The following is a 21,408-nucleotide window of genomic DNA, read 5'->3' as shown; positions in this document are numbered from 1 at the left end:
CCACTCCACCATGACCTAGCAGGAGATGGATATTTGGGAGAACACCCTCGCTAAGAGTCTCGGTTCCTATCTAGAGGGTATGAGCAGTCCTGTCCGGTCTGGGATAAGGTATCAATTACAAACCCACTTGAGCCAGAAAATCGGTGTGGGTTGAACATAGCTATTCAGAAATGGGGAAACCTCCACACATTGTAGTGGAACCTAACATTTCTCTTATCCCCATAGAGACGTTGCCATCTATGAGGACTTTTATGTTTAACTTTCCAGCTGAGTATAGTTTTTTCTGTTTTTTCTCTTTTTGGGACGTTATATAGGACATTATAGTTGTATGTATCTATTTTTATTGCATAGCTAGTCACCATTTTTGTTCACTACAGTTGTGCATGTTTTTACCTCTTAGAGCTTGTCTTGTTTTGTCTAGAAGGGGGAATAATACTGATGTCTTAGAACTCACTGTCACAGTTTATTATGTTATAAATATACCCTAAGCAAAGCACTTATATCTGCTCTTAAGCTAATTGTGAGATCAAATACCACCCCCTATCCATTTCCTGCAGCACCTCTGTTCAGCTATCTCTGTCTGCATGCAACCAATTTTATATACGAGCTGTCTGTATTGTTATTAGTATATATATTGACTGAATGTTCATCATTCTCTACTTCTTGAGCTTTGTACACTACCTACTATATATTTCACTTTATCTTATTAGTTGCTAATCTCCCACCAATCCTTCCTTGGCCCAAAAGTAGCCATTTCAAATGCTAATCTTTCTTCATTCTATTTATAAATTTGGTTAGGTCCACGAGCGGCCTCTGTTTTTTTCAGAGGACCTAATTGCAGAAAATATTGTAAAATAGAGGTTCAAGAAGTCATTTTGCTGTTGCTCTCTATATTTTCACTTTTGCTTAGAATGTAATTTATTGTTACCTCAAGATCTTCTGCCACTTCTGTCATCTGATATTCAGGGTAATTTGGCTATCCCGGTTAGTGCGGATAATATTGATTAAATATACCCCCTACAAGGGGAAACCGCTCAAATGTTATACTATCCAATTTGGTAATAACCATATAGACGGAACGCCATGACACATATATAATACTCTGAGATAGTACCCCCAGGCAATAATTCAGACTACTGCATGTTATATCACTAATATATTAGATAATTGATAATGGTTTTTTATATCCTCTACAAGGTCATGTATGGGAAATTTACCAAATACTAGTTAGCCCCCTTCTTATACATTTCATTCATTGGTCTTATAATGTACCCAAGAGAGACCCGTGTGCTAATGAGCCACATAATAAGAATACTCCTATATCATTAAAATCCCCCGGACACATCCCCCAGTACTCCCCCTCCTAATATTAAAGCAGCTCTTGTCTGCTGATTTCCCTAAATTTTTCATATACTATTACACATTATCTGTTAATCCTATCAAAAATGAGATTTTACTATACTAAGTTGGAGACTTGAGATGACTAATAGATATATGTTTGGAAAGCCTGTGTTTCCTATCATTTCCATTATAAGTTTACAAACTTATCTCATAACTAATTATTTACTATATCCACCTCCATATATAATGTATATTCTCTGTTGTTGTAAATGGACAAACGTTATATATTGTATTTGCCAAAAATCTCAATAAAAAGAAAATTCTCCAAAAAAAAATAAAAAAAAATGACAGGAGCTACTTTGGTCTGATAATATCTACAGAGCAATGGCTGAGCCTCAGGATCATGTCATGTGATTACCTCTGGAGTTACCAGCCATACTAATTTGCATATCTAATTGTGCAGTGTAGCTAACAAACTGCAGGTGCTAGGTCTGACATTATTTAATAGCACATTTAGAAGCCCTTATGTCAATTTCTTTTAATTATAGTCGATCTGAACCATACAAATAGGAAGTCCAGTATTTTAACAGGTTGCCCAGCACAATCTGTACTAAAATACTGGACACTTAAAGGGGACAGTCTACACCAGAATTGTTATTGTTTAAAAATATAGATAACACCTTTACTACCCATTCCCCAGCTTTGCACAACCAACATTGTTTTATTAATATACTTTATAACCTTTAAACCTCTAAATTCCTACCTGTTTTTAAGCCACTAAAGACAGCCTCTTATCACATGCTTTTTTATTTGCTTTTTACAACAGGGGAGTGCTAGTTCATGTGAGCCATATAGATAACATTGTGCTCACATCTGTGGGTTGTGGCAGACACTGCACTAATTGGATAAAATGCAAGTCAATAGATAATAAATAAAAAGGCATGTGATCAGGGGGCTGTCAGAAAAGGCTTAGATGCAAGGTAATCACAGAAGTAAAAAGTGTATTAATATAACTGTGTTGGTTGTGCAAAACTGTTGAATGGGTACTAAAGGCATTATCTATCTTTTTAACCCCTTAACGACACGCGTCGTACAGGGTACGTCTTGCACAAACTGGTCTTTAAAGACCAGCGACGTACCCTGTACGACGTTGGGGTTGAAAGCGGCTGGAAGCGATCCTGATCGTTTCCAGCCACTTTCCGGTTATTGTAGTGATGCCTCGATATCGAGGCATCACTGCAATAACATTTTTCCCCATCCGATGCAGAGAGAGCCACTCTGTGGCCCTCTCTGCACCGGACATCGATGCCGCGATCGTTGGTGGGTGGGAGCAGACGTGGGAGGCGGGTGGGCGGCGATCGATGGCTTACCGGTGGATCGTGGGCGGGATTGCTGGGGGGGCGCGCACGGACGCGCGCGCGTGCACAGGGGAGGCGGGCGGGCGCGTGCACGGGGAGGGAGCGGGTGGGAACCATTACACTATGGAACAGTGGTTTCTATTTAGAGGGAGAGAGGGGGGATAAATATGTTAATCGAAGGGATCTGGGAGGGGGTGGGGGTTTAGTCTTGGGGGGGGGGGAAGCTACACTACAGAAAAGTGGGGAAAAAATAAAAAATATACATTTTTTTTGTAAACTGGGTACTGGCAGACAGCTGCCAGTACCCAAGATGGCTCCCAATAATGTAGAGGGGGAGGGTTAGAGAGCTGTGTGGGGGGGGGGGATCAGGGAGGTTTGGGGCTAAGAGGGATCCTACACAGCAGCATATGTAAATATGCTCAAAAAAAAAAAAAAAAAAAAGATACCTTTTATTTTAGTACTGGCAGACTTTCTGCCAGTACTTAAGATGGCGGGGACAATTGTGGGGTGGGGGAGGGAAGAGAGCTGTTTGGGAGGGATCAGTGGGTCTGATGTGTCAGGTGGGAGGCTGATCTCTACACTAAAGCTAAAATTAACCCTGCAAGCTCCCTACAAGATCCCTAATTAACCCCTTCACTGCTAGCCATAATACACGTATGATGTGCAGCGGCATTTAGCAGCCTTCTAATTACCAAAAAGCATTGCCAAAGCCATATATGTCTGCTATTTCTGAACAAAGGGGATACCAGAGAAGCATTTACAACCATTTGTGCCATAATTGCACAAGCTGTTTGTAAATAATTTCAGTGAGAAACCTAAAATTGCGAAAAAAAATACGTTTTTTTTAAATTTGATCGCATTTGGCGGTGAAATGGTGGCATTAAATTTACCAAAATGGGCCTAGATCAATACTTTGGGTTGTCTACTACACTACACTAAAGCTAAAATTAACTCTACAAGCTCCCTACATGCTCCCTAATTAACCCCTTCACTGCTGGGCATAAAACACGTGTGGCGCGCAGTGGCATTTAGCAGCCTTCTAATTACCAAAAAGCAACGCCAAAGCCATATAAGTCTGCTATTTCTGAACAAAGGGGATCCCAGAGAAGCACTTACAACCATTTATGCCATAATTGCACAAGTTGTTTGTAAATAATTTCTGTGAGAAACCTAAAGTTTGTGAAAAAGTTACCATTTTTTTTTATTTGATCGCATTTGGCGGTGAAATGGTGGCATGAAATATACCAAAATGGGCCTAGATCAATACTTTGGGATGTCTTCTAAAAAAAAATATATACATGTCAAGGAATATTTAGGTATTCCCGACAGATATCAGGGTTCCAATGTAACTAGCGCTCATTTTGAAAAAAAGTGGTTTTGAAATAGCAAAGTGCTACTTGTATTTATGGCCCTATAACTTGCAAAAAAAGCAAAGAAGATGTAAACATTGGGAATTTCTAAACTCAGGACAAATTTTAGAAACTATTTAGCATGGTTGTTTTTTGGTGGTTGTAGATGTGTAACAGATTTTGGGGGTCAAAGTTAGAAAAAGTGTGTTTTTTTCCATTTTTTCCTCATATTTTATAATATTTTTAATAGTAAATTATAAGATATGATGAAAATAATGGTATCTTTAGAAAGTCCATTTAGTGGCGAGAAAAACGGTATATAATATGTGTGGGTACAGTAAACGAGTAAGAGGAAAATTACAGCTAAACACAAACACCGCAGAAATGTAAAAATAGCCCTGGTCCTTAAGGGAAAGAAATTGAAAAATGGCCGTGTCCTTAAGGGGTTAAACAATAACATTTTTGGAGTAGACTGTCCCTTTAAAGACCACTGTCAGCTACATGTAAAGCAGTGACGTGCAGTGACGTCAGAGGCTTGTGAGGCAGTGGCTTGGATACGCCTTCATTCTTTAGATATCCTTTGTTGAAGAAATAGCAATGCACATGGGTGAGCCAATCACATGAGGTATCTATGTGCAGCCACCAATCAGCAGCTACTGAGCATATTTAGATATGATTTTCAACAAAGGATATCAAAAGATTGAAGACAATTAGATATTAGATGTAAATTGGAAAGTTATTTATATTGCATGTTCTTTCTAAATCATGAAAGAAAACATATGGGTTTCATGTCCCTTTAAATGGTGTCTTGGAAAACTGGTCAACTTAGTAAACATCTGATTTTAGTCTAAAGGATTGTAACAGAAACACTTGCCAGATAACAAAATGCTTGCTCTGATTATGAGATCTAGAAATCCATGCCCATTAAAATATATGTTTAAAACATACTTTTTACTTTAATGCTGCAAATTATGCTTATAGATTATTTCATTATTCAGTAAATATAAAAATGTCTTGATCCAGTTGCGGCTGGTGAAATTTAAAGATGGTGGGGCGCTTGACCCCATCTCTTTAAATAAAGCCACACCATCAGATGGCACTACCAATTCATTAATTAAATAAATAAAAGGTAGACAGAAACACATACACAGAGGGTTAGAGAGAGAAAGAGAGAGAAAGAGAAAGACACACACAAAGGGTTAGAGAGAGAGAGAGAGAGAGAGAGACACACACACGCAGAGGGTTAGAGAGAAAGAGAGAGAGAGAGAGAGAGAGAAAGAGAGACATACAGAGGGTTAGAGAGAGAGAGAGAGAGACACAGAGGGTTAGAGAGAGAGAGAGAGAGAGAGAGAAAGAGAGAGAGAGAGACACACACAGAGGGTTAGAGGGAGAGAGAGAAAGAGAGAGACACACAGAGGGTTAGAGAGAGAGAAAGAGAGAGAGACACACACACAGAGGGTTAGAGAGAGAGAGAGAAAGAGAGAGAGAGACAGAGGGTTAGAGAGAGAGAGAAAGAGAGAGACACACACAGAGGGTTAGAGAGAGAGAGAAAGAGAGACACACACAATCACACACAGAGGGTTAGAGAAAGAGAGACACAATCAAACACAGAGGGTTAGAGAGACACATAAGGGATGAGAGAGTCAGAGGGGGAGGAAGAGAGACAGAGAGACCATGGGGAGAACAACACATAAGGAGAGAGATGGATAGATAAATAGATATAGATAGATAGATAGATAGATAGATAGATAGATAGAGAGAGAGAGACACACACACAAGGGGGGAGGGAGAGAGACCACTGCATTTTTAAGTAATAAAACAGCAGAGCTACAGAGAGTTCAGAAAGTGAAGGCAAGCTGTTAAGTTACTGGGTGTAAAGGTTGAGGAAACAAAATACAAAAACGACCCTGCTGTAAAAGAGTAAAAAAACACTAAACCACATTCATTAAATTATAATTTTCACTAACAGAATCCCTTTCAGTGAAATCTAATGTTGTAGAACTTACTTCAAAGATGTGTCTTAAACTCTGCTTATTGACTGAATCTCTTCCTGCTCTGCCTCTGTCTGTATTAAGGAAGTGACAGTGGCACATTCCACTGCACTTAGAGGGGAAGTACAGAACTCTCTTTTTCACTTTAGCAAAAGCTGGCAGCTTCACAGCACAGCAACAAAATAAATGAAAGTAGTTTTTTTTCCGTTTTTGTTTTGTTTTATATGATTTAACATCCAGCCCCAACCCTAAGTTCCACTTACTAATGCCTCTCACTGGATTGGGTCAGTCCAAATAGGACTGCCTCAAATAAGCAGTTAATGGGCCATCCAATGATCTTAACCACTATCATCCAGTAGATGGCGCAGCATGTTGTGTAATGGTGGGCAGACCTGCTTGTGCCTCTCCATTGCACAACATGTATCTGTGAAGAAAAAAAATGCTGGGGAAAAAAATTGCAATTTTTTTATTTTATTTTTTTAAAGCCCATAAAAAAATATATTTTTGCCCATATGAGTGGTGAAGCACTGCCTCACCTGCCTCTAGTGACTGCACATCACTGATGTAAAGGGCCTTCTAGGCATTTATGCATTAGAAATATGGCTAAAAAAAAGTTACACTGTGCATTTTCTATTATATGTGTTACAGGTAGGGTTACCCCCTCGGCCATGTTTTCCTGGACACTTATGAGTTACATATGTTGCAGGGTGTGCAGTAAGGAACATGAATAGCGCAGTCAATGGTCACTATTTTGTGCTATCCAGCAGCACAATGCATGTTCCTCCCAGCACACCCTGCAGCATGTGTAACTCATAAGTGTCCAGGAAAACATGGCTAAGGTGGCAACCCTAGTTACAGGCAACCATGTTCAACCATTGCCAGACATCCCAACCTGCAAAAACTAATTTCAGGGAGGTTGCTTCACCCGCTACCTCGCTGCCACCCCCGTTATATATTGGACACCTTGAAGCCCAGTTTTCAGTGATTGTACGCTTGTTGAATGCTTAAATATTTTAGAATACAAAGTTTAATTACGTGCAGTAAATAAGGTAGTATTTGTGTTGGGGGGCTTTTTGGTTACTGATACATGCTTTGAGGATTCTATAACGTCCAAGCAAATAAAGGCATTCCTTACTTAAAGAAGCACTTTCTGTATTGGGCCACATTGGATCATGGTACATGGAGTTTCAGGGATATTGCATTCCATTTGCTGGCATCAGGGAGCCGCTATTACAATCAGGGAGACTCCCTGAACTTCAGACAGGGAGAGTTGGGAATCGGATGTCTGCATTGCTGAGTGTTTACTTCTGTCAGCCAAGGGGGTCACATCACTACTACGTACATGTGTTACTGGCAACCAAGGGGTTAAAAATATATGTGGTGGGATCAAGGGTGGGGCTTAAGGTTGAGCTTTTGTGGGGACATTGCGTGAACCAAGCTATGTCCCGTGTCCATTGACCTATAGCATATAGGTAGGCTTACCAGAAGTCCCACTTTTACTGGGATTGTCCCGGTTTGGAGGCGCTGTCCCAGTGTCCCACCCACTTGTTCATTCTGTCCCAGTAGGGTTGCCACCTCCAGGTTTCAAATCATGTGTCCGGCTTTCAGACCACCTGAAACCCAGACACATTATTCAAAATGACTGGACTGTGACTCTCCAGCATAGTTGGATGCTGGTACTTTGTTACATACAGCCCTGCTAAGCTTAACGTTCGTGTCCTTCAAAGTTTACATTTAGTAATACAGGCTGAGTGAGCAGCATAGGGTTTTTTTAATTTTGTAGTACTACTTGGTTTATTTTTCTAAGAATTTAACACCCCCCGACCCCTGGTGACATTGCCGGTAATACACGTTTAGGGGAATCATATGGGTATGATTAGGAAGTACAGACAGGAAGGATTTTTGGCGTGGATCTTGCTTTACTTCATGCAGGATAACATTTTGGCTATAATCTTCCTGCATTATGGTATAGAGTAGCCTCTTAAACAGCTTTAGCAGGTACGTGTTTCTTTTTTACTTTAATTCAATGTTGTATTTATGTCTTATCAGTATTTGGCTCTGTTCCTTAATTAGACACATAAAACACATATTACACTGCAGATATTAAATTGTGAAATTGATAATTATGAAAGTGATAATTATGCTTGATTTTTGGCATTATTTAGAATCTGAGATTTAGATTAATGATTTATTTGCCATGACAACGTAATGGTGCCTTTTTATCTAGGGGGTGGTGTTATGGTCTATTTAAACTGTGTGATTCACTTGTTTGACTGAGGAAGGGTAGAGTATCCACGAAACATTACACACATAAAAGCTACTACTTTAAAAGGACCGGTAATTGCCACGCCCCCTTGACCACGCTCCTGACCACACCCCCACTGGCACCGCGCCAGGTGGTCCCAGTTTCAAACATCACACACATAAAAGCTACTACTTTAAAAGGACCGGTAATTGCCACGCCCCCTTGACCACGCTCCTGACCACACCCCCACTGGCACAGCGCCAGGTGGTCCCAGTTTCACCTCTAAAAATTATGGTAAGCCTACATATAGGTCATCCGGTATTTTTATGGTGCGTAGCTGACAACACTAATACTAAATGCCTTATGTTTTTTCACTTTTTCCCCATTTAAATATTATTAATAATTAAGATTAAAAAAAAACTGTTTATACAAAATACATTTATTTCCTATACAGTATTCCAGCATATTTTTAAAGACAAACATTATGAGGTTTCATTATCCTCCAATATCATCATAGCCCTAGAAGGTTGCAGGTTCAACATCATTTTATGTACCATGATGTGATCACTGTAGTTACTGCAGCGTGCCATCCCAGGTGCTTTAGCTGAATAGGAACCAGCCACTGCCATTGGCTGGTAGGGATAGCTAGCTGTGTGAATGTGTTTAGTGTTTTTTTTTATGGTTACCAATGGAAGCTGTGACGCACAAATCTACAAACACACCCCCTATCCTCTGGCTAATTTGTTTTCGTGAAGGTCACGTGGAAAATGGGTGCCCAATCGCAAAAGTGAATGTAATACGTTCTTCGACGCTTTTTCGCCATGGCAACCAGCTGATCCTCCTTCTATATTTTCCACTTTATCCCGTGCAGTCTAGTTTCGACATGGTGAGTAATGTTTGATCTAGCCCGTTGTCTGAAATAACGGAAGCGTTTTTATTATATCTGTGTACATCACCACATTATTAATAGACGTACGTCAGCATAAGTCAGACATGTTGTGTAAAAATATGGGGAAAGTCTTGTCTAATGAGCTAAAGATTTACCGAATTCGCATTTGTTTAAGTTGTGTTAATAGTAGAACCTTTTAATTCAGTTTTATGGAAATTGATTGAAATGTGCATTATATCCACATTTTAAATTCAAGGCAAAGTGTGTTGCAGCCATGTCTTGCAATTTAGAGGGTTAGTGCATATAGGTTTGATTGTAGAGTTACAGTAGAATTGTAAAGGTCTCATCCATCAAAGCTACACTTGCTTTGCTTTCTTCTATCAACAATAAAACTATTTTATGAAGAGTAATACTTGTAAATGTAATGGCTGCTGTCTTTTCTTATTTTACATGACTTACACTAACAAGATATTTGGGCTTAAAAGGACAGTAAAGTAATAATTAAACTTTCATGATTCAGATAGAATATGCCCTTTTAAACAACTTCCCATTTTACTTATATGATCTCATTTGCTTCTTTCTCTTGGTCTTCTTTGTTGGAAAACATGCCTAAGTAGGCTCAGTAATGCGCTACTAGGAGCTAGTTGCTGATTGGTGGTTGCACGTATAGGTCTCATGCTATTGACTTAGTAGATGTGTTCATATAACCCTTAGTAGTGCATTGCTGCTCCTTCAACAAAGGACACCAGGAGAAAAAACAAATGTTAAAATATACGTAAACTGGAAATTGTGTGTTGCTGGATTCTCCACCATCTAGCAAACTGCCTGTGCCACTCCACACTTTGTTCATAATTGTTAAAGAGATATGAAACTCTTTTGTTATTCAAACAGAGCATCAATTTAAAAAAAAAAAAAAAAAGTTTCCAATTTACTTCTTTCATAAAATTTGCATTGTTCCCATGGTATTCATTGTTGAAGAGATACATAGGTAGGTGTCTGGAGCACTTCAGGGCAGGAACTAGTGCTGACATCTATGCTCTTGCAAATGGATAATATTCTTGCAAAATTACTGCCATGCCATATAGTGGTCTGGGCACGTGCACACTCCTGAGCTTACGTCCCTGCTTTTCATCAAAAGATACCAAGAGAATTAAGAACATTTGGCAAAAGAAGTAATTTAGAAAGTTGTTTAAAATTGCATGCTCTATCTGAATCATGAAAGAAAACAAAGGCCATAATATATAAATACAAATTGATTAAAGACATAAGTAATGCCTTTCTCAGCTATAAGTTAAAGCAAACTTTTAATTATAAATCATCCTACTACTAGTTCACTTTTCTAAATCAACACAATTTTTTTACCCACATTTCCAGTACAAATTTGATTGAACTTTGCACCATCTTGCACGTTATGCACAAATTACTAATATCTAACATACTGCATACATATTAAAACTACAACAAATTCTTATTTCACATAAGAGCCCCTTCGTAGAAAATGCAGCATGTCTTCAGAAAGAACAGAACATATGCAGGAACTGTTAGCGTTTTCACTTTGCAGTGCTGCTCCGTATGTATGTATGTATTGGGTACTTGTAAAGCCCAGCTAATCACCCGTAAGGGTCTCAAGGCGCTGCTCATTTTATCGACCTCGGAAGGATGAAAGGCTGAGTGGACCTCGCCGGGATCGAACCTGCAACCCTCAGGTTGCTTCAGAGCTCAGTCACAGTGCATGCTAAGCTATCTGTCCGGCTTCACTTATCAAACTGTTCAAACAGCACTGTGCTCTGGCTGCACTATGTAAGGGGAAGCACAGCGCATTGATTGGTGACTGGCTCTCAGGGATCCTTTTAGTTCCGCCCCTAGCCTTTTCCTGTATGCAAAACTGTGACTCCCCTAATGTAATCCATTGTTGTGAGCAATGCACCCTTTTTATTACTACATTTTTACCTGATAATAATGTGATGTTACACCTAGAGATGGGAAGGCCTGGAAAAAAAATGATTTTTTTTTTTTCCCCCAAGCTGTTTTTTCTTTTTTTCCGGAAAAAAAAAAAAAAAAAATATGTAGTGTGGAATATGTTCTTTTACAATGATAAATAATATGTCTATGACATGGTAGTCAAGCTATATAACACAAAGACCTTAACCCCTTAATAACCACAGCACTTTTCCATTTTCTGTCTGTTTGGGACCAGGGCTATTTTTACATTTCTGCGGTGTTTGTGTTTAGCTGTAATTTTCCTCTTACTCATTTACTGTACCCACACATATTATATACCGTTTTTCTCGCCATTAAATGGACTTTCTAAAGATACCATTATTTTCATCATATCTTATAACTTACTATAAAAAAATATAAAATATGAGGAAAAAATGGAAAAAAACACACTTTTTCTAACTTTGACCCCCAAAATCTGTTACACATCTACAACCACCTATGCTAAATAGTTTCTAAATTTTATCCTGAGTTTAGAAATATCCAATGTTTACATGTGCTTTGCTTTTTTTTGCCAGTTATAGGGCAATAAATACAAGTAGCACTTTGCTATTTCCAAACCACTTTTTTTCAAAATTAGCGCTAGTTACATTGGGACACTGATATCTTTCAGGAATCCCTGAATAACCCTTCACATGTATATATATTTTTTTAGAAGATATCCCAAAGTATTGATCTAGGCCCATTTTGGTATATTTCATGCCACCATTTCACTGCCAAATGCGATCAAATAAAAAAAAAATGTTCACTTTTCCACAAACTAGGTTTCTCACTGAAATTATTTACAAACATCTTGTGCAATTATGGCATACATGGCTGTAAATGCTTCTCTGGGATACCCTTTGTTCAGAAATAGCAGACATACTGTATATGGCTTTGGCGTTGCTTTTTGGTAATTAGAATGCCGCTAAATGCCGCTGCACATCACACGTGTATTATGGCTAGCAGTGAATGGGGTTAATTAGGTAGTTTGTAGGGAGCTTGCAGGGTTAATTTTAGTTTTAGTGTAGAAATCAGCCTATCACCTGACACATCCCACCCCCTGATCCCTCCCAAACAGCTCTCTTCCCTCCCCCACCCCACAATTCTCCCCGCCATCTTAAAGGATTACTTTCTGTTATAATTTTTAAGCTAAACAACTAACATATTAAAGTTAATAAACATTAATTAAAACCTACTGACCTATATTTTCTCCAAAACGAAGTTTCATAACGTTCTAAAAATTATATCTTTTATTCGCTGATGATGTCACGTTATCCTGCCCACTATTTTCAGCACTGTGTGTTCAAAATACTTAAACCAATAACTTTGTGTTTAAAGCGCCATTTTGAAACCTAGGTATTGTAAACGGATTGGTACAGAGCAAAGGATACCCACGGAGTTTGGAAAACAATTAAATTTGCAGACAAGATTTCTGATATACGGTAGAGATATGTTAATGAAATGCTATTGATAAAAAGCGTATTTGGGGTAGTTAGTAACAGGCATAGAAAATATTTACTTACAGTGGCCCTTTAAGTACTGGCAGAAAGTCTGCCAGTACTAAAATAAAAGCTATTTTTTAAATTTTTGTGGGCATATTTACATATGCTGTTGTGTAGGATGCCCCTTTAGCCCCCAACCTCCCTGATCCCCCCCCCAAACAGCTCTCTAACCTTCCCCCTCTAACTTATTAAGAGCCCCCCCCAAAGACCAAACCTCCCACCCCCTCCCAGATCCCTTAGATTACTTTTATTTTTATTTCCCTCCCCCCTCTCTCCCACTTTTCTGAGAAACATTTTCTGTAGTGTAGCGGTTCCCACCCGCTCCTGCCCTGTGCATGCGCGTGTCGTCCGTCCGCGCCCACGATCCTGCCCCCCTCTGCATCACACAAGCCATGGATGGCCACCCATCCGCCTCCCACGTTGGCGCCCACCCACCAACGATACCGGCCATCGATGTCCGGTACAGAGTGGCTCTCTCTGCATCGGATGGCCAAGGAGGGTTATTGCAGGATGCCTCGATATTGAGGTATCACTGCAATAACCGGAAAACGTCTGAAAGCGATCAGGATCGCTTCCACCGCTTTCCAAGACCGACGACGTACAGGGTACATCCTCGGTCGTTAAGGGTATTTTTTTGGAGAACGAACCCTGCACGTTGTCGGTCGTTAAGGGGTTAATGCAAGGCTTCTGAGACTTTATGTAAAGTCTCAAATCATTGCAAGTTCTCTCAGCTGAAGACAAGCAAATCCTGGAATACAGTTCAAGTACACTGTACTTCTCAATGCCATTCTCGAATAAGAGAAATAAGCATTTCTGCCTCTTGGGGGGTACTGCAGAGGAAAGGCTTCAGTTTAGTTTGCTTGTGGGCTCCATCTTGTACCTCCTACAGTGGGTGAGTGTTGGTGTACAGTAGATGATAGTTTCTGTCCTCTCAGGCCTTAATTGACAGGTAAGAGGTTAAATTTGTCTGACAAATGTATCTTTATAACCTTTATCTAAATGATTCCTATTAATGTTCTCCCCATCACAGCATAATGTTTATAGTCTTGCCACTAAATTGCTTTTTGTTCCTTCTCAGTAAAATGGTGACACCAACATTTAGAGTTTGGAAACATTTCCACAGAGCAATTGCTGCTGAGAGCAAAGCTGCAATTTGCAAATACTATGAGAAGAAATGTTGTTTTCCAAATGCTACAAGGATGTTACAAAACCACTGGCCTCACAAAAATACACTATCTTAATTTATAGATAAAATGACACCTGACTCTTAAAGGGACAGGAAACCCCAACATTTTCTTTTATGATTTGGATAGACCATACAGTTTTAAAGGGCCACTAAACCCAAAATCTTTCTTTCATGATTCAGATAGAACATACAAATTTAAACAACATTACAATTTACTTCTATTATTTATTTTGCTTCATTTTTTAGATATCCTTATTTGAAGAAAAAGCAATGCACATGGGTGAGCCAATCACATGAGGCTTCTATGTGCAGCAACCAATCAGCAGCTACTGAGCATATCTAGATATGCTTTTCAGCAAAGAATAAAAAGAGAATAACACAAATTAGATAATAGAAGTAAATTAGAAAGATGTTTAAAAAAATGCATTCTCTTTCTAAATCATGAAATAAAAATGTGGGTGTCATGTCCCTTTAAATGACTTTCCACTTTACTTCTATTATCAAAATTGCTTCAGTCTCTTGTTTTCATTTGCTAAAGGAACAGCATTGCACTACTGGCAGCTAGATGAACACATCTAGTTAGCCAATCACAAGAGACAAATGTGTGCAGGCACCAATCAGCAGCTAGTACTCACTAGTGTGGGATATGTGCATATTCTTTTTCAACAAGGGATACCAAGAGAACGAAGCACATTTGAAAATAGAGGTGTATTTAAAAGTGTCTTGAAATTACATGTTCTATTGGAATCGTGCAAGTTTAATTTTTGACTTTCCTATCCCTTTAATAAAATCTTTCACTTTACTTTCTTCAGCAGTTGTAGGCTTGTTTCAACCTTAAGTTTTTAGAAGTCCATGAGAAAAATGACAAATATGAAGAGGAAGAAGAAACGGAAAATGATAGCAGTAGTTCAGAAAATGAGATAGATTAAATTGCATGTATATGTTGTGTCTGTTTCCTTTTCTCAATTTTTTTTTTTTAAAGTTAAACCTCGCTATGGAACTTAAATATTGAGGTGGTCCTTACACCTCTCAATGACCATATCCTACTTGCACAAATAAAGCCAGTTACTTAAAGTGATGGTAAATCCTAGCGTTTGGGAAACGCTAGGATTTACAATCGTAACAAATAAAGGGGACTTTCATTCATGAAGTATAAAATACTTCATTCTGAAAGGCCCTTTATTTGTTAGCAGCGTTTGCTGCGCTGAGCTGCTAAAGGCAGCCCACGGGCAGAACGCTATTTGGCTGAGAGGTGACGTTTCCACCTCTTAGCCAATAGCCGTGCGGGAAATACAGCTTGGCGCCAGGTTTTGCGGCGCCAAGCTGTATTTCCCGCACTGCTATTGGCTAAGAGGTGGAAACGTCACCTCTCAGCCAAATTGCGTTCTGCCGTGGGCTGCCTTTAGCAGCTCAGCGCAGCAAACGCTGCTAACAAATAAAGGGGCTTTCAGAATGAAGTATTTTATACTTCATGAATGAAAGTCCCCTTTATTTGTTACGATTGTAAATCCTAGCGTTTCCTAAATGCTAGGATTTACCATCACTTTAAAGGGACACTGAACCCAAATGTTTTCTTTCGTGATTCAGGTAGAGAATGACATTTTAAGCAACTTTCTAATTTACTCCTATGATCAAATTTTCTTCAGTCTCTTGGTATCTTTATTTGAAATGCAAGAATGTAAGTTTAGATGCCGGCCTATTTTTGGTGAACAACCTGGGTTGTTCTTGCTGATTGGTGAATAAATTTATCCACCAAGAAAAAAGTGCTTTCCAGAGTTCTGAACTAAAAAAAAGCTTAGATGCCTTCTTTTTTAAATAAGGATAGCAAGAGAACGTAGAAAAATTGATAATAGGAGTAAATTAGAAAGTTGCTTAAAATTGCATGCTCTATCTGAATCACGAAAGAAAAAATTTGGGTTCAGTGTCCCTTTTAACTTTTTAGTTGCAATTTTTTTTAAATTTGATAGTTTCTTGCTTTTTTGTTGCTTTTGAGGGAACGGGGGTTGGTTACCTGTTTTCATGTACAGGTATACCCTGCTAATACAGCAGGTTAGGGACCGGAGCCCCGCTTTAAAAGTGAAAACCGCCTTAAAGTGAAACAAGGCGGTTTTAGTTTTCTTTTCACTTGCCAGTGTGTTTAAAGACTTGAAAACATGTTTGAACTAACATATATTAGGGGTGCAATAGTGCTACGTTTAGTTTAACACTAGCACAGCACAGTATTCAATTAGTATTCAATAAACACTGTACCTGTAAAATAGTGACCATTACTGTAGTAACATTTGCCAGATATAAATAACACTGAGACACAGATTGCACTGTAATGCTGTAAACAGAGTGAACTGTGCATAGCAAAATGGTGCCAGTCACTTTTCTTGCAATCTCACGAAGATTACAGCACTGTTCCAAAATCCTTGGAGGTTGAACTTCAGCTCCACAAAGCGCTGTATTAGCAAAGCGCTGTAAAGTGAGGTATACCTGTTTAGTTGAAATGTTCTTCACATATATAGACCTTGTTATTCCATTTGTAACAAAAAATTTAGTTTTAAAAAGTAACAAGTTTTGTTACTTAAAAGTGAATGTAAATTTTGATGCTAAAGTGCCCGGTTTTTAAAAATTCAATTAAAAACAGGGGCACTTTAATTCATCAAAATTTACATTTCACTCCTGTTGTGAAAAAAAACTTAACTTTTAATCTTGACAGCAGCTCCAGCTTCCTCCACCTGTCGCAAAGCCTCTTCCTGGGTCTAAAATGAGGAATCCGGCTTCCTCCAATCACGGCATTGAATCAGACACTGATTCCCCCGGGGGGGAAGCTGTGATTGGAGGATGACCTATCCATCATTTCTGACATCAGAAATGGCTTGTGACGACCGGAGGAAGCTGGAGCTGCTGTCAAGTTTAAAAGGTAAGTTTTTTTTCACAACAGGAGTGAAATGTAAATTTTGATGAATTAAAGTGCCCCTGTTTTTAATCGAATTTTTAAAAACCCGGCACTTTAGCATCAAAATTTACATTCACTTTAATAAGCTGTACTTTTATATCAAGCATAATATTTTTTATGCACACTGCATTTTATGTTCCCAGTGTAACAAAATGACTTTCTATTTGTAAAATGACTCCACGCTGCATTTTCTTCAATTTTTCCGAAAGTTTCCCTTTTTTTTTTCTGGAAAAAATGTTTTTTTCCATGGTTTAAAAATCTCCGGAAATTTTACATTTTTAGTTACACCAAGATCAAAGGAACAAATTCAATAGACAGATTAAAAACTTAACAAAATTTGCTACAATGTATTATACAATTTAAAAAAAAAATTATTGTCCAGTTAATAAACACATTGCTGTTGAGCTGGTGCTTTAGTGTAACTGCTTAGTTTTAAAATTTAATTTCAAAATGACCTCCAGAAAAATTTTCACAGAATGTGAATTAAAGTTCAGCCTCTGGGCATAAGAGTGACTTGTCACCATTTATGCATGTTCTTAAGCCTGTCCAAACTCAGATTAATTTAAAAAAATCATTTAAACAACACTGATCATAAAGTGCAATATTTTTTTTTATTTACAAAATGCAACCAATGTGCAAACTCACCCAATTTTTCCATATATTTGTATACCTGCAAACTTATATTTGCTCAGAGAAAAAAAGTCCTAGCACTAAGAAAAACAATTAAAGTGAAAGTCAATCCTAGTGTTTTTGAAACGCTAGGATTTACTATTGAAACAAATAAAGGGGACTTTCATTCATGCAGTATAAGATACTTCATGTAGAAAGATCCTTTTATTTTTTTCAACCGATTGCCTTTCTTAACTGCTAACGAAGCCTACGGCAAAAACATTTTTTGCTTGGAGGTGATGTTTTTAGCTCTTAGCAAATAGCCGTGCAGTAAATCCGGCTCCCAAGGGCGCCAAGCCGGATTTACCCCACGGCTATTGGCTAAGAGGGGAAAACGTCAACTCTCAAGGAAAACAGCGATCTTCCGTGGGCTTCTTTAGCAGCTCAGAATGGCGATCGGTTGAAACAAATAAAGGATCTTTCTACATGAAGTATCTTATCCTTCATGAATGAAAGTCCCCTTTATTTGTTACAATAGTCAATCCTAGCGTTTCAAAAACGCTAGGGTTGACTTTCACGTTAAGGTTATAGCTTTAATACAATTATTGCAGTGTTAACTTTAAGAATAAGAAACCCGCTATTTAAATGGTGATATGTACATCATTTACCTAAGGAATATTATAATAGATATATATTTTTGAGTAGAGCTAAGGGCTGCAAAGACCCCCAAAGATAGGACCAGTGGTTTGCCGTTGTTATGGCAATCTCCTGATAGCTGTATGGACAAATAGCCACTCATTTTAAATAAAGTTTGCCTCTTTCAAATACAGATTCTTATGTGCTATGTACCTCTGTTCCAACCTATGCAACCCTCAATGCACCCCCCCCACCCCCCCAAAAAAAATCTCTGCAGTTTGTCATATTTTGGCTTTAGGATAATATGACAATAACCTTGGCAGGCTCAGAGTAAAAACCGAGCCTTTCTAGTGGGGGTTACAGTGATGGGGGGCAGATCACAGATTTTATTGCATTCTTTAAAAACAAAAAACCTGTTATAATTTTATGCGCTTATGTTCTGACTCAAAAACAGCTATTCCTCAATGAGTAAGATATAAAAAACCCTAATATTATGTGGATTGCTATCTATGGTCACCACATGGGAACAATGTGACTTATAGGGGATATGATTACTTTTACAAACAATTAAAAAGATTTTTATAAATAATTAAAATCCATCTAAAAATTCAGTATAAAATAATGACACAAGTTATATCAACTATAGAAATAATAATAGTAATATAAACAATGAAATTACATAAAACCCACTTGTTGTTGTTTGGAACCTGTGTACAATATATATGTTTAAATGCACAGCAAAGGCTTTAAAGACTTTAAATGAAATAGCAGCAAGAGAAAAATTGCTTTTGAGTCTTTAAAAGTTCTAAAATCCTGATATGCGGTTTTAGCAGGAAAACAGTACCTTATATATTAAAGGCAGGGAATGTTTCTGAATTCCATAGATATTCCTGAATACAGGAAAAATATTCAGTTTGAAGCAATCGGATTTTGATTGGAGTGCCGCTAGAGTGCCGCCTGGTCGCAGCCAGTTATCCCACTGGTCTTGGCTCAGATGTATTTACATGTAAAGGAAGAAAAGACAGGCGCACAGGGCACAATTCAAGTGTAGAGTTTTATTATACTGATGAGACACACAAATAAATAACACTTACTAGATTAAAATAAAAGTTCTGCATTGAGAGCATATGCTCTTGGGGTTTTTTGCAGCTCCTGTGGCACCAGGGAAATAGATGGTCCCTCTCCTCTCCGTTCCAAACAAGGACTGTTGGGCAGCGGTGTTCCGGATCCTGATGCCCAAGTCGTTGTCCCCCTGGTGCTGAACAGTACTCGTAACTGCTTTCCCTTTAAGGAAAGGATTAAAGGGAAAGCAGTTACGAGTACTGTTCAGCACCAGGGGGACAACGACTTGGGCATCAGGATCCGGAACACCGCTGCCCAACAGTCCTTGTTTGGAACGGAGAGGAGAGGGACCATCTATTTCCCTGGTGCCACAGGAGCTGCAAAAAACCCCAAGAGCATATGCTCTCAATGCAGAACTTTTATTTTAATCTAGTAAGTGTTATTTATTTGTGTGTCTCATCAGTATAATAAAACTCTACACTTGAATTGTGCCCTGTGCGCCTGTCTTTTCTTCCTTTACATGTTTATTGCATTCTTACTCAATGTGTCTTATAAATTTATTTCTGATCTATCCACTTTGACTTCACACTAGGAAAAGTGATCTGTTAGGTAAAAAGGAGATTGAATGCACTTAGTGACTAGTTGCACATAACCACTGATATGGGATAATATCACTTACTATTATCGTATAATAGCTTTCCAAATAGAGCCTTAGGACACCCCAAAAGTTCTATCGTTACCACCTGCTACCTAGGGGGGCTTTAAGATGCTTTTCCCTCTTTTGTATGAAGGTTGCTGTGATGTATGGTGTCTTGAGATTCCTGTAGAGCTATACACCTTTGGAGAGTTGATACACATAAAAAGTGATTCCTTTAAGAAAGGTCGTCACTAAAAATTAGAAACACATAAACTCCTCATTAAAAAGCTATGGCCCTTCACCAAAAACAGTCTGGCATCTAGTGTTGCAGATGAACTTAGAGATACGCGCATGGCATCAATTGAAAGAGCAGATTTCCATTTTTAAAACAAGGAGTTTGCATTTCCATTTAAAGGGACAGTCTACACCAAAAATGTTATTGTTTAAAAAGATAGATAATCCCTTTATTACCCATTCCCTAGTTTTTGCATATATAACAGTTATATAAATACACATTTTACCTCTGTGATTACCTTGTATCTAAGCCTCTGCAAACTGTCCCTTATTTCAGTTCTTTTGACAGACATCCATTTTAGCCAATTAGAGCTGGCTCATTGGAACTCCACGCGCATGAGCACAGTGTTATCTATATGACACACATGAATTAACACCCTCTAGTGGTCAAAATGCCCTGAGAGAAGAGGCGGCCTCCAAGGGCTTAGAAATTAGCATATGAACCTCCTAGGTTTAGCTTTCAACTAAGGATACTAAGAGAACAAAGCAAAATTGGTGATAAAAGTAAATTGGAAAATTGTTTAAAATTATATTCTCTATCTGAATCATGAAAGTTTATTTTGGACTAGACTGTCCCTTTAAGCAGTGTCTTGGCCAAGAAAGAGACTTCATGATAGCACCTCCCCTCCAAGTAAAGCAGTGAGGAAGAGCCTTTTGTCTCCTCATGTTTTCCTCAAGTTATTCAGTTTTGCATTTATATTTTTATTTTCTAAGCGTGTGATGTTGTGTAGTATGAGTGTACACGCTGTAGACATAGGCTGCGTGAAATATCTACCATAATATTCATTGGCTGCGTGAAATATATCCGCTCCTTTTTTTTTTTTTTTTTATTAGTTTTTTTTTTTATTGAAGTTCTAGGCAAGGCATACATGAACAAACAAAGAAAACAAACATGATAATATTAATGTACAGGGTTCATATGGTGTAAATCCATAAATACATCAAGATGACCGTTTAGAAATACAATATTCAAATGGAATGCCTATTAATCTTGGATGTCTCCCAGATGATATAAGAGGCCACTCTTGGACCTCACACATATGTGTACAAAACTATATGGAAGACAACTGCTAACAACAGAAACCACTTTTGGATTTCCATTCAGGAACTTCATTTTTTTTTAAATTATACTAGTAGTTATATGAGCTGCTTTTGGTTTATAACCAAAAATAAACTATATGTGAAATAGGAAAACTTCAGGGACTGAAACATATGGAGGGAAAGGACTGCTTGAGATTTAACCGAAGAGTAACAACATACATGTCATCTTAACTTTAAACATAAAACAGAGAACAGAATGGATAAGCTGACCTAACTTATTGCAAGATATACTGTGTCTGCTCAATCTCAAGCTAAAAGTTAGCATAGTTAGCACATATTTAATC

The 21,408-nt window shown here is 38.3% G+C and overlaps 1 protein-coding gene across 1 annotated transcript in view; it reads left to right on the top strand.

The window, feature by feature from the left end:
* Positions 1 to 9,064: 9,064 nt before the first annotated feature.
* Positions 9,065 to 21,408, top strand: part of LZTFL1 (leucine zipper transcription factor like 1) — a 72,186-nt gene continuing 59,842 nt past the window's right edge. The window contains exon 1 of the mRNA XM_053714487.1: positions 9,065 to 9,170. Coding sequence (XP_053570462.1) covers positions 9,168 to 9,170 — 3 coding nt within the window. The 5' untranslated portion in view covers positions 9,065 to 9,167. The remainder of the gene's footprint in view (positions 9,171 to 21,408) is intronic.

This window comes from Bombina bombina, chromosome 5, assembly GCF_027579735.1.
Source record: "Bombina bombina isolate aBomBom1 chromosome 5, aBomBom1.pri, whole genome shotgun sequence".
In the NCBI taxonomy this organism is placed as follows: Eukaryota; Metazoa; Chordata; class Amphibia; order Anura; family Bombinatoridae; genus Bombina; species Bombina bombina.
Note: the sequence above shows the minus strand (reverse complement) of the source record. Positions and strands in the feature narration are given on the sequence as shown.